Source organism: Mirounga leonina, unplaced genomic scaffold (genome assembly GCF_011800145.1).
Source record: "Mirounga leonina isolate KUSES-001 unplaced genomic scaffold, KU_Mleo_1.0 Mir_176, whole genome shotgun sequence".
NCBI lineage: Eukaryota > Metazoa > Chordata > Mammalia > Carnivora > Phocidae > Mirounga > Mirounga leonina.
Window position 1 is genome coordinate 27,515,167 of NW_023270454.1, and position 16,584 is coordinate 27,531,750.

At 40.7% G+C, this 16,584-nt stretch overlaps 1 protein-coding gene across 2 annotated transcripts in view; it reads right to left on the reverse strand.

The window, feature by feature from the left end:
- The window catches only part of FNIP2 (folliculin interacting protein 2), a 138,328-nt gene extending 121,926 nt beyond the window's left edge, over positions 1-16,402 (reverse strand). Inside the window, exon 1 of one of the 2 annotated variants that reach the window (XM_035022816.1) lies at positions 16,211-16,402. In XM_035022816.1, coding sequence (XP_034878707.1) covers positions 16,211-16,323 — 113 coding nt within the window. In that variant the 5' untranslated portion in view covers positions 16,324-16,402. The remainder of the gene's footprint in view (positions 1-16,210) is intronic. The other variant, XM_035022817.1, reaches the window with a different exon arrangement.
- Positions 16,403-16,584: the final 182 nt, after the last annotated feature.

The following is a 16,584-nucleotide window of genomic DNA, read 5'->3' on the forward strand; positions in this document are numbered from 1 at the left end:
GGAAACTACATTCAGAGAAAGCAATGGAAGATATATAAACCCTTAATTACTTGCTAAGCTTTGATGCCAAATCTCAGCCTCAAATCCTAGTAAGCTGGACTGGGCCAGGCTCTGGAAGTGGACAGGACCAGATGGAGAATTCCAGCTGTGAGGATTTTAGGCCACACAGAGCCTAAACCAATGTAGGTCAGATGACCTCCTCCTCTGCCCCTAAAGGTCACACAGGACCTAATCTGATGGTGAGGAAAAACCCTTAATGGGAATCGCAGCCAGCAAGAAAAAGAAAAGAAAAAAAAGAAGAGAAATTTAAATACTAGCTCCAATGCATAGAGTAGAGTTGGTCAAGGCCTCATATCCCAAATATTTCTAGGAAAGGAAGACAAAGGGAGTCTTCTAAACAGAGGGGTGGTACCTGACAGATTAACAATACTTTGGGATTTGTTTTGAAGGAGAGGAGAGACCCTGTTATTTTCTCCTTGAGGATAACTATGTACCTCCCCAACTAAAAACATTTCTGGGGTACTGGAGACCCAGTGCCTTGCACATAAAGGTTTCTAAAATAAAGGAAAGGAGAACAGGTCTGACATTACGGCAACACTTTAATCCAAGGGAAATTACCTACTATGGTCTGCTGATTGGACCACACCAATTGGGACAATCAAGTGCTAATTATAACACAGTTCTGAAAAGAAGCTTCCTCTTAAACAGCTACTTAACATGCTAGTGGGTCTAGGCAAGCTCAAGAGAACTCTCGTTGCTACTGCTGTGTTAAACACAATATTGCTTTTAGGGTCCAAGCTGTAAAACTCAATACTCACTGGAATAATCTAAAGAGCAGCACAGCAAAGTAATCAGCTGTAAGATCAAAGTCCAACACACCCTGGACTTGAGGAAGATTGGAAGAAGGAAGACACAATGACAAACAAATTATAAAGTGTGAGTTTGCGCCTACAGCAACTAGACTGCTTTTTAACAGCTTTATTGGGAACACGCAGAGGTTGCACACTTCTCTTGGCACATTATCTAAACTGCCACTCCATGCAATTATTAGGGGCGGTACTTAGCACTTCAGTAAGATAAGATTACTGGACAATTAAAAGTTTTTCCTTTTTCTAGTTTCTGAGGCAAATGCCTCTCCCTCTTCCCCTTTCCCCCTTTCTATTTGTTAAAAAAAAAAAAAAAATCTGACTATCATGAGTAACTGAGCTAGTCCTCAAACACAAACTCCTCTCCTCGGTGTAAGTCTGGAATTTTAGGACACAGCCAAAATGGGCTCTTCACAAATGTTTGGGAAACTAATCAATACAAGAAGCAGAACTATCAGGAAACTACTTAGAGAAAAAAAGATGTCCTGAGATATAAAAAGAGATAACTGGGGGTGGGGGAGAGATGACTAGGCCAAGCACAGAGGATTTTTAGGGCAGTGAATACACTCTGTGTGATACTGTAAGCATGGATATATGCCATTTTACATTTGCCCAAACTCACAGAATATAAAATACCAAGAGTGAACCCTAAGGTGTACTACAGACTTTGGGTGAATATAATGTGTCAACACAGGTTCATACTTGGTAAAAAATGTACCACTCTGGTAAGTGACGATGATAATGAGGGAGGCTATGCATGTATGGGGGCAGGGCTGTATGAGAAATCTCTGTACCTCCCCCTCAATTTTATTTAAACCTAAAACTGCTCTAAACAACTAAAGTCTTTATTGAAACAAAACAAAAAAGACAAGACAAAACAACAAAACAGATAACTATATCTGTTTACCAAGTATGGATTCTGCCACGGGCTAAGAAGAAAGCCATAAAGGTGGGAACGTAATGTTACTGGCTTGTGATCATTTGTGGCTTTTCCTCCTTGGAGATGAGAGGCCTGGGGTTGGGGACAGCAGGAAGACTAAGAAATACAGATATGTTCTGCTTGTGGATATCATATACAGTAAAACTGCACTAACTTGGATCCCAGCACCAAAATTTAGGTCAAGGTACCTGTGCTGAGCAAGCTGCTTCACCAATCCATTACTCAAAACTGTAGTGATTCCCCAGTGCCTTCAGAGAAGGAACTCCACTTTTTGATGAAGACAAGCGACTTGCCGTTTGCCTACAATCTGGAGATGGCCAAGAGGTGGGACTAGGACAGGGAAGTAGCTGGAGAAGCTGGGGGGAGAAACAGTATTTAAGTTTCTGAGAGTTACAGGAGTTACCATTTATCCCATTTATCAAATGCCTAATAGGTGCCAAGCACTTTGCGGCACAACTGACATATATTATCTTCAGTCTTCAGAACAACCTTGAAAGAAAAAAGATTTTACATCCATTTTACAGATGAAAAAAACTCAGGGAAGTACCATGGCATACATCCTAAGTGGGGGAGCCAGGTTTGAACGCAAGAAATGCAGACCCGCAACAAAGTCCCTACTCTTTCCATTAACCCTTAAAGTACAGATTGAAGATCCCTCATCGACTCTTTGGGGTCACCTAAATTTAAACTTAAAATCAGGGATGCCGGGGTGCCTGGGTGGCTCAGTCGTTAAGCGTCTGCCTTCGGCTCAGGTCATGATCCCAGCTTCCTGGAATCGAGCCCCGCATCAGGCTCCCTGCTGGGTGGGAAGCCTGCTTCTCCTTCTTCCACTCCCCCTGCTTGTGTTCCCTCTCTCGCTGTGTCTCTATCAAATAAATAAAATCTTAAAAAAAAAAACCAGGGATGCCTGGGTGGCCCAGTTGGTTAAGCGTCTGCCTTCGGCTCAGGTCAGGATCCCAGGGTCCTGGGATTGAGTCCCGCATCCGGCTCCTTGCTCAGCGGGGAGCTTGCTTCTCCCTCTGCCTGCCGCTCCCCCGCTTGTGCTCTCTCTCTCTGTCTGACAAATAAATAAAATCTTTAAAATAAGTAAATAAACAAATTTAAAATTAATAATGTTTTCAAGGCCCTGCACAATCTGGTCCCGGTGGATTTTGCTTCACTGGAGCATTCTTATTTCCAAAAAAAAACCAGTCCATTCATCAACCCAGGAACACATCTAAGATAAAACATCTTCATCCTCTTCTCTCTGAAGATATTCTCCCATCAGATTTGACCTCCTCTGTAAAGCCTCTCCTAACCAGCTCAGACTAAAGAGCCCTACTACTTGCTTTCATCTTAATCTGACATGGATATATGGCCCTGCAGTCCATCGCTCTGTATTATCACTTGGCATCTATTGCTTGCACAATTAAAATGGGAAGCTCCCTAAAAATAATACTTAAGACTACATGTTTCCTTATGAACCCGACAGAATCTACCACAGAATCTTAATCTCAGTTATCTCAAATATTAATCTTGCAGAGTGGGGATACAGATCATATATTAGTAAAGAACTCACAGACGTGGGTTTGAATTCCCAGCATCACTAGCTAACCACTCAGTAATCTCAAGCAAGCCTCAACTTCTTCATCTATAAATTATTATAACTTTATAATCTAGAAATTAGCTAATATAAATACTTACCCTCAAAGGAGAACGATGAAACACAGGTGAGATAAAGTAGAAGCAACTCAGAACAGTGCCCAGCACAAGGCAAAGTTTTATTTTTGACAAATATTAAAGGGGTCTCTTAAAATTCTTGAGAAGGAGCTATTATAGACATCTTAAAAGATTTCAAAGATGCCATTTATATACATATTATATAATATGTCTCACTAATCAACGAGGTTCGCAATACGAAAATACGTCTGTAAAACCATAAATGGCTATTTGCTTTATAAAAGAATTTGATTTTTTCCCTAATTTTTACCTTTTGCCCACACAATTTTATAATTGTAAAGGATAATTTTTTTTTTAAAGATTTTATTTATTTCAACTGAGAGAGACAGAGAGAGAGGGAACACAAGCAGGGGGAGTGGGAGAGGGAGAAGCAGGCTTCCCGCTGAGCAGGGAGCCCGATGTGGGGCTCGATCCCAGGACCCCGGGATCATGACCTGAGCCGAAGGCAGACGTTTAACGACTGAGCCACCCAGGTGTCCCGTAAAGGATAATTTTTTAATTATCCTTAAAATTTAAGGACATTTACTCACATGCTCATTACAGCATCTCTTGTATTTTTGTTTTCCTTTTTTATTATATTACTGTTATATTACAAACTACTATGTTAATTATATATTAATCATATAGTCAATACATTAACACAACATGAATTATATTAAAATATTTGTGACTTGATTACATTAATAAGTCGTAATCATTTAACCATCATATAAAACCCCATGCAACTAACATCACAGTTTAGCCACTCTCCTGCTGTTAGACAGCTATTATGATTCTTTTAAGATTTTATCATTATAGGGTGCCTGGGTGGCTCAGTTGGTTAAGCGACTGCCTTCAGCTCAGGTCATGATCCTGGAGTCCCCGGATCGAGTCCCGCATCGGGCTCCCCGCTCAGTGAGGAGCCTGCTTCTCCCTCTGACCCTCCCCCCTCTGATGTGCTCTCTCTCAAATAAACAAATAAATAAAATCTTTTTTTAAAAAAGATTTTATCATTATAATGATAATGTCTAAAGAACATCTTCATGCACTAAAGTTATTTTGCTTTTTTGAACATGTTCACGCAGAGAAGTTTTTTTTTGTAAATCACTGGGGCTCAAAAAAGGACAAGCACTATTTTGTCTAGGTAGCACTGCTGAACTGAATTACAAAAGAGCTTAAAACAATATGCACGGACACTGGACTAGAGAAGTGATCAACGACTACCAAAGGGAGCTAAGGTCCGGGTGTTACCACCACCCCACCATCAGCACTGTTTCTTTAGGGTACCTGAAATCATCTCCACTAAAGCAGCCACTGTTGTATGAAGAGAAGAGAAACGTGGCAGAAATCCCATCCCAGGTTCTCATCCTAGAAACATATGCATAAGACCTTCTGACCAGCAGTTCACCATCTGCAACAAAAAAGCCTGGAAGCAATCTAAATACCCATCAATGGGGGACTAGTTGAAATTAGTGTGCTTGGCAGTATACTAAAGTTACCTGGGGAGGGTTTAATAAAGACAGACACGGAGGGCCCTAACCCAGACCAAATTCGATCTGGATCTCTGAGAGAGCAGCTCGGGTATTTAAATCTCTGTAGCTGACTTCAATGTCCAGCCAGATTTAAAAACACGGGATTTAAGTAAAGTATTCACGGGGCACCTGGGTGGCTCAGTCGTTAAGCGTCTGCCTTCCGCTCAGGCCATGATCTCAGGCTCCTGGGATCAAGCCCCACATCGGGCTCCCTGCTCAGTGGGGAGCCCGCTTCTCCCTCTCCCTCTCCCATTCCCCTTGCTTGCGTTCTCTCTGTGTCTCTCTCTGTCAAATAAATAAATAAAATCTTTTTTAAAAAAAGTAAAGTATTCATACACGCATTTATTCAACGGAATATTAGGTAATTATTAGCAAAATGCAGAACAGTATACAGGCTAACTACCATTTTGTGTGAATGAAAGAGAATATTTTTTCCTTGTATTTGCATAGAGTATTTCTGGAAGGATATAAAAGAAACTGTTATAATAATGGTAGCCTTTGGGAAGAGAGACTGGGGTGTGAACTGAGAAGTTTATATTTCAATGGATATCATTTGTGTTGTTTTTTTAATCAGGTGCATTTAATAATTCAGAAAAATTCAAATAATTCAAATTCATTCAAAAATCCAAATAATCTTGAATATAAAATCATAATTTATAGACAATTTTTCAGGAACATATGGCACTAAGAAATGTACAGTATCCCACAGCAGGGGCCAGGTAGCAATGTTCGTAGGGTCTCTGTGGAGACCCACAAATACCTGGAAAGAACCAAGTGGCTACCAGGGGTCCTTCTTTGCCCTTTGGGCAGAGATGGTAGTTCTTGCTCTGCTACCTCCTTCTGCCCTAGCAACTAACTTATTCAGTGTACCATTCTAAAGCAAACAGTCACTGCCTGTTACGCTTGGTCAAAATGTTTACTCATAGTTCACTTCCTCACACACTGCAGGTCATCTTTATATGTTAGTCTGGGTTTTATGCTTCTTAAAGAACATGTCAGATTTGTAACCCATTTTTTTTTAAGGTTTTATTTATTTATTTGAGAGAGAGAGAATGAGAGAGAGAGCACATGAGAGGGGGGAGGGTCAGAGGGAGAAGCAGACTCCCTGCCGAGCAGGGAGCCCGATGTGGGACTCGATCCAGGGACTCCAGGATCATGACCTGAGCCGAAGGCAGTCGCTTAACCAACTGAGCCACCCAGGCGCCCTTGTAACCCATTTTTAAGTTAGTTTCTCAAATGGAAAGCAGAGATGATTCCATATCTTCTCTGAAGTACCAACTTTACGTAACATGCAAACACGGTATCTGCAGGGTTCAGAGGACCACTATTGTTTTTATAATTAAGTGTGCTCTATCTTAAATTTGAAAAAAACAATGAGCTAACTGCATTGTATAATGTATCTCAGGTTTACCAAGCCATACAAGAATTAAAATAAATCTAAAAAGTATAGAACAGAGTTTTACATTTATCAACACAGCTAATAAATTGAGAGGTTCACACTGTTTAAATACTTTTTCAACAGGTTACTTTCAATAGCTGTGGGATTTTATAACTGGGTCTCAGATATATTACTTAGGTATCTTTTTTAGTTTAGTTGTGGGGGGAGGTTTTTGTTGTTGTTGTTGTTGTTTTGAAGAGGAGACAGTTCCCTTTAGAATATTTATCCTAAGATTTTGATACCAGAAAATCTTTCATTATAATTAATGGAAAGAAAGAAATTGAGTTGTGTAAAATAAGATTCCTTTAAGCAATGCCACAATGCATACCAGAAACATCAAGAAAGGAAGTTCCCTACATAAAAAGCATTAATATTTCAAGAGATCAGATTCTGGAATACCAGAGAATCTTTTAAAACTCTAAAATTCATTCATCCATTCATTCATTCAACAGGTATTTATTAAATGCAACTTCCTGCCAAGCACTACATTAAGCACTATAGACACAATGACAAGGCTAGGATTTAGAACTCTTGCAACAATGCTCTAACCATAACATGTACATTTCCTTGTTTTATTCAATTATCTTCAGATATATGCTTTAAAGTGGGAAATTTAAAAGATTCTTATTATTATTTCTCAATCATATTTTATAAAAGACCTTGAGGAAATGAGGATAATTAATTAAGAGCTAACTGGTAACACGTTTTTTTTCTATAACCCTAATGGTTTCAAATATAAGAAAAAAGAAAATGTCCAATCTTCTGGATATACCAGGGAGAGAGAGTTGGCAGTATGAAGTATTAATACGGTGTTAAAGGCAGAACAGATTAGACTGGTGATTTTGTTCCTTCTTCCTAACACATCTTAAATCAACACCTGTTTAATCTCTCGAGGAACGTGCAGGTTAACATCTAACTTGTCTTCAACTTGTGAAGAAATAGAGTTGCCATGACAACTGAATGAAAAGTTTAGTAAGCAGAATTTATCCAATGAAGTGCAAAAATCTGCTCGATGCCATTTAATGGATACATGTGTACTTGTAAGCAAATTCTATTTTTCTTTTCTTTTTTTTTTTAAAAAAGATTTTAGTTATTTATTTGAGAGAGAGAGAATGAGAGACAGAGAGCATGAGAGGGAGGAGGGCCAGAAGTAGAAGCAGACTCCCCGCCGAGCAGGGAGCCCGATGCAAGACTCGATCCCAGGACTCGGATCATGACCTGAGCCGAAGGCAGTCGCCCAACCAACTGAGCCACCCAGGCGCCCCAAATTTTTCTGTTTGTCAAACTATCAAAGTAAATGTTAACCTATTCTCTGGAACATTTCATGGATAAAATATTAAACATACACACACACACACACACCTTTTTGTTAGAGTGGGCGACAAAAAAATTTGAACAATAACCGTTTGACCATTAAATCTTGGCAGGGCTGCATTTAGTATTACAGGGTCTCAAGTAGACCTAAATTAAGGAAAAGCAGACACTTGTAAGTTTACTTCTTATTATGTTAAATTGTCAAGTAAATTCATGTACATGTTTAATTTCTACTTATAGCTATCACACAATGCAACCTAGGGGATATTCAAAAACGTGAACTATCAATTTTTTTAGAAAAAATATTTCCATCATAAACACACAGAGTGTAGGCTGTTTACATATGCTGCATAATCATTAACCTTCCAACATGCAACTAACTTTACTGGAAACTAGACTAAAGTCCTCACCAGATATGTGGGTTCTCAATCTGTCCCCCTCAGTTTTGGGGGGATAAATTTCTACAGCACCTGTGCTTACTTTCACATTGGATTGAATGAATTGGTTGTCATTTTCGATTAGGTAACAGTGGATAATCAAACACCACTGAATCAAACGTGATCACTCATTTACAGACGTATTATGACAAATACAGAAGTGGTCTTGCTTATGATAAAAAAAGTCAGATGTAGTGATAAAATCACCTTCATAAAGCAGTATACATATCTCTTTATAACACTATGCTGGGCACAAACTCTAGAGTATAATCTATAAATTAAGCAAGAGTACAATAACTAGAAAAATATTCTAAATATATATAAATGAAAGTCATACAGTTAGAGAGGAATGTGATAATCAGGGACCCAGATTATCCATGCTAATACTAAAATCTTACATAACACAAGGAACACTCTGCTATACAACACTTACCCACAATGTTACAGTATTAATGGCGACATTTATTGCATTTCATATATTGCATTATTTTGGCACAAACAGAAAGCGCAATAAGGAAAAAAAAATATGTAGCATGGTGTGTGAGAAGGCACATAGTCCTTTTCAGAAGTCCATTATAAAGGCAGCTGGACAGATTCTGGCTAAACACAAGTGGGATGCCAGCCCATCTCCTTCCATCCCCATCCCACCCTCCCATTCAAGCACTGGTTACAAAAGTGCCTGTGTGGCCCTGAGAAGTGAGTCATGGATGTTCCATTTACAGATGGGGTGGAGTTGAGGGAAATCACTATTACATGCCCAGTTAGCTGGAAAAGTCATCCTGTTTTTCCTCTTTTACATAATAATCATTTTTCACAAACCTGAGATAAAGAATACTCAGTAAGTAGGAACTCACCAAATATTTCAGCACTAGGACGCAAAAGGGAAAGACTCACTTTTACAGCCAAGGACATGACCTCATAGTGCAGGCCTAACAATTCACACTAGGCAAGGGACTTGTACAATCAGGATAAAACATTTGTTCCTTTTCGCCCACACCAAGAAAAACAGTGGCTGGAGAAATAAGCACAGTGCCAGTTCCCAAATCAGATTCACCCACCAGGAGTTCACACAGACAGCCAAAGCATTTCATGAGTGCAAAGACAATCTTTTACAACTTCCTTTGCCTAGGAAACAAAACAGCAAAGTGGCTTCCTTAAGCTGACCTCACAAGTAAACCATGAGAAACACAACCTAAAGCCACAATAACAAAAATCAATGCTCTCTTTAGATCTATACTCTGTGCATTAAAACACCACATGCCTGGCCCATCTCTCGATACCACTGACTAAGCCAAATGACAATGTATAACACGATCAATACACATTTCAGAACTCAAAATCATCATACATATCTTAGCTTTAAAAATATCTATTCCAGGGGCGCCTGGGTGGCTCAGATGGTTAAGCGTCTCCCTTCGGCTCAGGTCATGATCCCAGGGTTCTGGGATCGAGTCCCGCATCGGGCTCCCTGCTAGGCGGGGAGCCTGCTTCTCCCTCTGCCTCTGCCTCTCTCTCTCTCTCTCTCTGACTTTCATGAATAAATAAATAAAACATTTAAAAAAATATATCTATTCCAAGCCCCTTAATTTCTCCAAGTTCTCCCAAAATTTAAAAGGTTGTGACACTTTTTCTAAACATATTTCAAATAAATCTTAATTAGAGCTCTCGGTCACGGAATGGAGACCCACATGCAGCTCCTAACCTGTGCTCTGAGCCACGATAAAGATTACAATGGGCTCTGAAGCGTGGGGGAAGCAGTGACCCTTCCCAACTAGTAAAAATTTTGCATAATGTACATTGCCGACTACTATCAATATCACCAATTAAATTGGCCTCCTAAGGCTCATAATGAACTTAGGTGTTAAGCACATTAAAATTCACAGCATATTACGTTTAATAACGGGAATTACCAGTTATTTTAATGAAGAGGAAAATTTCTATAAAGAGTTTTTATTCAAATCAGGTTTCTCCACAAATATTATCCTTACCCTGTCTACCTCCCCCTCACAGCGTGGAGTACTCCAAAGACTCTCTGAACATTTAAAATAATTTAGACCACAAAATCCACACAAATTCATCAGAGCAAAATCCAAAATACCAACAAAAAATAATACACAAAAAGTAAAATTAAGGGGCGCCTGGGTGGCTCAGTCATTAAGCGTCTGCCTTCAGCTCAGGTCATGATCCCAGGGTCCTGGGATGGAGCCCCGCATCGGGCTCCCTCCTCGGCGGGAAGCCCGCTTCTCCGTCTCCCACTCCCCCTGCTTGTGTTCCTTCTCTCACTGTGTCTGTCTGTCAAATAAATAAATAAATAAGATCTTTGAAATAAATAAATAAATGAAGAAAATGGTTTCAACAGTGGTTAAAGTAAAAAAAATATATATATATAATATATATATATTAAAAAAGAGAGTAAAATTAAATTTTCAGCCACCCTTTCACAGCCACTGGCTAGTGTACAGTGCTCTCTCTCTTTCATATATGCATAATCAATCACACGCTCCTATTTTTAAAAACTAATCATGTAAGTTTGTATCTTGCTTTTACTTTTTCTATCAAGAACTCCTTTCTGTGTGTGTGTATATATATACACCTATGTGTATGTATATGTGCATGTGTGCATGTATATATGAATACACACATGCACGCGCACGCACACACACACACACACATAAAATAATGATTTGGCTGCTACAAAGTATCATCCATTGTGCAACGGGTATCATTTGGCTTAACAATATTTCCCCCTTCAGCTAAATAAGATTTTTTTCTTGATAAGAAAAATAGCGTATTAATTCTGAAAAACAAATACACCACACTCCTAAAACTATTCCTGAACTCCCAGTCACCTCTATCCAGGTCCGAGTTACAGCCTGCTGGGTATCTTAGCGCTCCTCTAAAAACCTAAGGTCTCTATTTCATCACTGACAACGTCAAAGTTTTAAAAGTAAATAAATGAATAAGAACATATCACTTCAGTTCTGCCTCAAGTCTCTGAAAAATGGTTCAATTTTCATAAAGCCTCAATGTGACTAGTACTGAACTCCATGACTTAAAAGGCCCTTGGTAATACTTAAAATCATTTTGCACTGCCTTAGATTCTTGTGAACAGATTCTCAAACTCATCGTATTACCTCCTTACCACCTCTGACACCCTATGACATAGGACGGCGCTGTGACTTTACAAACGACAAAACAGAACCAGAGAAATGAAGAGACTTGTTCAGGCCCACGTCGACATGGTGACTGAGGCAGGACTAAATCAACAGTCTCCTCAATTTGTCTTCTACGTGCTTTTAACAGAACCCACTGCATTAGCTGCAACAATCCCTTCTCTACCTCTGCCAAAAAACTCTAATAACGCCCCACCGTGTACGGCATGTTTCAAGACAAGGAGGTACGATGTAATGAGTATGCCAATAAATCCAAAACCATAGGCAAGGAAACCTCCAGGAAGACTTTTAGAAAGTAGGAAAAAAGACATCAAAACTGCAATTTATGTCACCTGTGTCACACGTCTGATGCTACAGGCATTAAAAATGAGTGTAGTGAAACTACACTTTTTTCTCCAGAATATTCTCCCTACTTCAGAAAAATCTCATTAGAAATGGGTATGTCCTGGGAGCTGGCAGTGGGAGGGGAGAAAGCCCTTCTGTGTAATTTCCCTCTGTCCAAGGGACTAATTCATACTCCTACCCTCAGTCACAGGAAGCATAAGAACAGTGAGTTCTTAATGCTGTACTTAATGTAAAGATTTACTCTTTATCATTGTTTCAATTATCTTCTTGTTATAGTTTCCAATGTGCACTTCGCTGTTTATTCATCTTGGTAAATAATCTGTTATCCTTTAGATTGCAAACTCCAATGCAGGACCATGTGTCCTACCTTGATTTGTACAGGTGGAGCACAAAGCCACAAGCACATGGGCATCAGATGCTATTTGATATCGATGATAAGTAGATTAAGTTATACTTACACTAACCCTGTAACAGAGTACTTAAATTTGCTCTAACAGAACAAGATGGATTAGTACTAACTAGGCCATTCGGCCTTAGATATTCAGGACTGGAGGGAGGGGAAAAGGAATGGAATCTACTTCTAGCCTTTATGCAGCTAGCTACCAAGCAGCTGAAATGCTTCTACTTACTCCTCATGTCCCAGGTGGTATATAAGCTTACTCACTTCATCTAACTGATCCAAAATAAAATATTTGATTACCTATGATCCTTTCACCTCCCTGTCACATATATATTTTAAATGAAGACTGGTCCACTAATTTAACAGAGACATCAAAAAAAACCAAAAAACCAAAAAACCCACCATAAGATAAAACCTCAGACTTGAACCAGACATGCAAGTCAATGGGCATACCCCGGCTTTTTAAAAATTCCTATGTGAACATGCTGACCTCAAATCCAAGGTAATCAGGAACCCAATTTTACTTCTGACTTGAGCCACTAGACAAATCACCTCTTTTTGTTCTACTTTATCCTTCTAGAACAAAGTGTTGTTCATATATATATTTATGTATCAGCTAATTAAAAGTGAAAGTATTCTGAAGACCAGCAAAGAGAGATTACTCTCAAATTTCAAAACCATGATAGAATTTTATAACTTCAGAGTTTACTCTTCACAAACACCATAATCATATATTGTGCCTAACTACTCCCAAACATGTAAAATCAATCTCTTTTGATTTCTTTTGTTTTCCTAGAAGTCTTTCCTCAAAGCAATGAAAGGGCTTTTGTTGAGATCCCAAACAAAATACACTAAAGAAGGAATCTTGACTGTGATGTTCTCTTTTTAGATGGAACATCAGAAAGCCTGAAGATCTGAAAATGACCTATGAGATAAGCTACTTATATTGAACAAAAAAATGTCCTCTCCAATCAACTATAGTATGTGAAAACCGGAGGAGTGAGAGGGAACAGTAAGAAACGAGGGAAGTGCCCAAGAGTAAACAAGAGTAACATAGAGGGCAAAACTTGACCAAAGGCTAAACTTCAGAGAACTGGAGAAAAGTTTAAAATAACTAGTGAAAGTCCATCACAGGAAGAGAAGAGATATAAAAAGGCTTTCACAAACTCTAAAACAAACAAATATATATATGTCTGTGGGTATACATGTATGTCCATATATTATATATTTATAAAATATATAGAAAGTTGGATCTTATTTTTACTTAGGTTTCTCCAAAATATATGTTAATATATGCTACAAAACTGCTCAAAAAGTCTGATTCCTCAGGAGACTTTCATTCCCCAAATCCACAAGTTATGTGCTATATTTAAATGCACTTTTTGAAAAATATAAATTCACGTTAGGAACACTAGATTTTTAACCTAAGGGTTTTACTTTAACTTCTCAAAATCTATTCAACTATGAAGTGGGTTCCTAAGGGCAGCTAATCCCCCTGTATAAGGCACCCACTTCCCCAAAAAGCACATGCCAGCATCTGTCTGGTAAAACCTGGATGAAATGAAGCACAAGGGCAAGAAAAGGAAATTTTCTGGGAGACTTTTCCCAGGAGAGCTACACTGCATCTGAGTTAGACTAGGTGGAGAGAGCAGGAGGAAAGACTTGCTTGGGTACCCTTCGTTGATCTGGTGTGCACTGGCTGACTTGTCCCCACCTTCCTACGTCTTCACAGACATGTGCTAGTTCACTTCTTTCTCCATGGTGACCCCTAACAGGGCCACTGCTAAAGGGCCTCAGCAAGTGAAATGTTCAACTGACAGCTCCAATTCTCCCAATCTACCTCAAAAATCCACCTCAAAAAACTTGAAGAAAATCCTAACGAGGTCAAGAAAGAAAAAAAAAAAACAGTCCTTGGCATACTTTCGTGTTCTTCATTATACACCAATGGGATGTCAGGACATTATACTGAAAATGTTCCCACAAAGTGGGAATCAATTGCCCTAATATGGCCAAGCCCTAAATATAGCCACATTTTTTTTTGTTGTTGTTCAAAATACACTCAATTAAACTTGTGGATGGAGGAAATGGTGGTGGGCAACTGGGCAGAGAGCACAGGAAACAATGACAGTTAACTCCACTATCTCCACCAGCATTAAAATGGCTTTAAATGTCCTTGACAAGGGCTGCCAAAGTAAAGACACCAGTCACACACATGCCCTTTTTTCTCCAGGCTTTGTTCCCTTGATCAAGTCTGGTTTACTGGGAGGGAAGAGAAGAAATTCCACACCCTGGGTCTGAAGTAATTCTACCATTCTGAGAAGGGATGCAACATCACTAGTACTCAAAGCAGTGAAAGGAATAGGATTCCCTAATCAAATTATAAGGATCCAGTTAGTCTAAAGGAAACCTGAGACTTTAACTAGGGTAGTTTAAAGTCCTCACAATTTACCTTCCAAACAACACCGCACCCATACACACCCACACACACCTCACAAACACAAAATACTGATATTTAATATTCACATAAGCAGTGAGGAACTATGTTTTAAACGAATGGAATTCAAGAAAAGCAAAATCTAGACTATAAAACTTAATCCAAAATTTATTCAAAGTTTCACTTCAAACTTTTAAAAGGTTTATTATACTGGTTCTGGACTTGTTCAATAATAAACTATTTTTGCAAGACATTCTGGCCAAAAAACGTGTAGCACCGTGTCACAGTTGGAAGTAGATACTCAATTTAAAAACATGCTGAATAAAACTGTTAAAAGTACATAAATAAAACTTCTCAACATATGTGTGCTGAAAGGCAACATAGGACATTCTAAGTCACCTTCTAAAAGTTAGCTCTTGATGGGTGCCTGGGTGGCTCAGTTGGTTAAGCGACTGCCTTCGGCTCAGGTCATGATCCTGGAGTCCCGGGATCGAGTCCCCCATCGAGTCCCGCATCGGGCTCCCTGCTCGGCAGGGAGTCTGCTTCTCCCTCTGACCCTCCTCCCTCTCAGGCTCTCTGTCTCTCATTCTCTCTCTCGCAAATAAATAAAAAATTTTAAAAAAAATTATAAAAAAAATAAAAATAAAAAAATAAAAGTTAGCTCTTGAAAGCAGAGTAACATTGAGATTTTAAAGACTGGATTCTGTGGTCAAACTGCTTGGGTCAAAACGCAGGCTCTACCACTTACTGCGGTGGATCTTGGGCACGCTGTTTAAGTTCTCTGTGACTAAGTTTCCTCATCTGTAAAATGGGAGTTGTAACAGCACCCTACCTCACAGGGTTGTTAAAGAAATAAATGAAAGAAATCAACATAAACCATTTAAGTTGGTACACGCTCAATAGGTACCAGCAATTATTATTCAAAGGTGTGTGTTCACAAGGTCGGATCTATTAAATAGATGCATGAGCGTTGTTAAATTAAAAACTCAACCATTTGGTAAAAGCATCTCACTCCCCTTTTCCATACACCAGGCGGTCAACCTTCCAAATGATGTGGCAATTACATACTTTCATTCATCCGTCTGAGGGCCTGTCATATACGGCAAGGAAGAAGGAAGATGCTGCTTCGTGACTGTTGCTCCTTCCTAACTTCTAAATACTGTCACGTACACAATAGGTTGGAGCTGCCCTCAAAATGACAGCTCACCGCTTTGCAGCGCCCGCAGAGGCGCCCAGGAGGCTCTGCCGGGAAGGGGTTCGCCCCAACCCACGGCGAATCTCCCACGTCCACAGCCAAGCAAGCGCACGCCTGAGAATCCCAAGGAACACAAGAGAACTCTGCAAGGAGGAAGGGACCCTGAGCAGTGGGGAAAGGACGGAGGGAGGGAGGGAGGGACCCTGAGCAGTGGGGCAAAGAGGGAGGGAGGGACGGAGGGAGCAGAGGACCCTCCCGGCCAGAGAGGTTTCGGAGCCACACTCGGATCCGGCGCGTCCACGGTGACGAGCCCGGGACCCGGTGCCGGCGATCGGCTGCGACGTCCCGAGCGGCCCACTCCCTTCTCCCTCCGTCCCCCGGCCGGCACCGAAGCCGACCCCGGTCCCGCTCCAGCCTCGCCTGCCGGCGCCCCCTCACCTAAACGCGGGTCCTTCCTTGGAAGCCCTGCCCGGGGCGGACGCCGCCGCGGAGCTGCCGCCGCTGCCGCTGCCCTTTTTGTTAAAGAGCTTCTGGAGCAGGGTCGGGGCCATGATGCTGCCGCCGCCGCTGCAGCTCCGGCCGTGGCGCTCGGGGGGCCGGCAGCTCAGCGCGCAGCCGGGGGCGGCGGCCGCGGCGGCGGCGGGGCCATGGCGGCGGCGGCGGCGGCGGCGCGGCCGCCCCGCCTCGGGGCAGCGAGCGGCGCGTGCGGGCCGGAGCTGCAGCGGCGGCGGCAGCATCTTTTTTTTTTTTTTTTTTTTTTTTTTTTTTAACAAAAAGGGCAGCGGCAGCGGCGGCAGCTCCGCGGCGGCGTC